The sequence below is a fragment of the Myotis brandtii genome, unplaced genomic scaffold (genome assembly GCF_000412655.1).
Source record: "Myotis brandtii unplaced genomic scaffold, ASM41265v1 scaffold1720, whole genome shotgun sequence".
Classification (NCBI taxonomy): Eukaryota; Metazoa; Chordata; class Mammalia; order Chiroptera; family Vespertilionidae; genus Myotis; species Myotis brandtii.
This window is the reverse complement of record NW_005356342.1, coordinates 106,678-107,179: the sequence shown is the minus strand read 5'-3', so window position 1 is coordinate 107,179 and position 502 is coordinate 106,678. Positions and strand designations below refer to the sequence as shown.

The 502-nt window shown below is 60.0% G+C and overlaps 1 protein-coding gene across 1 annotated transcript in view; it reads right to left on the bottom strand.

Annotated features, from left to right (window-relative positions):
* The window catches only part of NLRP12 (NLR family, pyrin domain containing 12), a gene marked incomplete at its 5' end in the record, with an annotated part of 22,191 nt that overhangs the window by 17,883 nt on the left and 3,806 nt on the right, over window positions 1-502 (bottom strand). The window contains 1 exon segment of the mRNA XM_014537109.1: window positions 3-241. Within this exon segment, the coding sequence (XP_014392595.1) occupies window positions 3-241 (239 nt within the window).

Sequence of the window (502 nt, the reverse complement as noted above, 5' to 3'; positions counted from 1 at the left end):
GCGTCCGGCTCGAACAGGGTGTCCATCTGGATGAGGCTGGCCTGGTGTCCCCCGGCCCTCGCGTGCGCCCGGCCCGTGTCCAGCAGCTTCTGCTGGGCCCACAGCGGCGTGGAGTGCTCCTTCACCAGGAGCAGCCGCGTGTAGCGGTGGCTGAAGTTGACGCACTCGCCCAGGCGCGCGTTGCGGTCCTCCATCAGCCGGAATTTCCTGCGGACGTGGTCCCGGTAGGTTTCGCGGGGATCTAATGGGGAGGAACGAAGGATTTGGGGGGACACTGATCAGCAAACTCCCGTGAATTCCTGAGCTAAAGCACAGCGTGGCTCAATGGTTGAGCCGGGATCTATGAACCGGGAGGTCACGGTTCGATTCCCGGTCAGGGCACAGGCCTGAGTTACAGGCTCATCCCCAGTAGGGGGCGTGCAGGAGGCAGCCTATGGATGATTCTCATCATTGATGTTTCTATCTCTTCCTCTCCCTTCCTCTCTGAAATCAATAAAAAAAA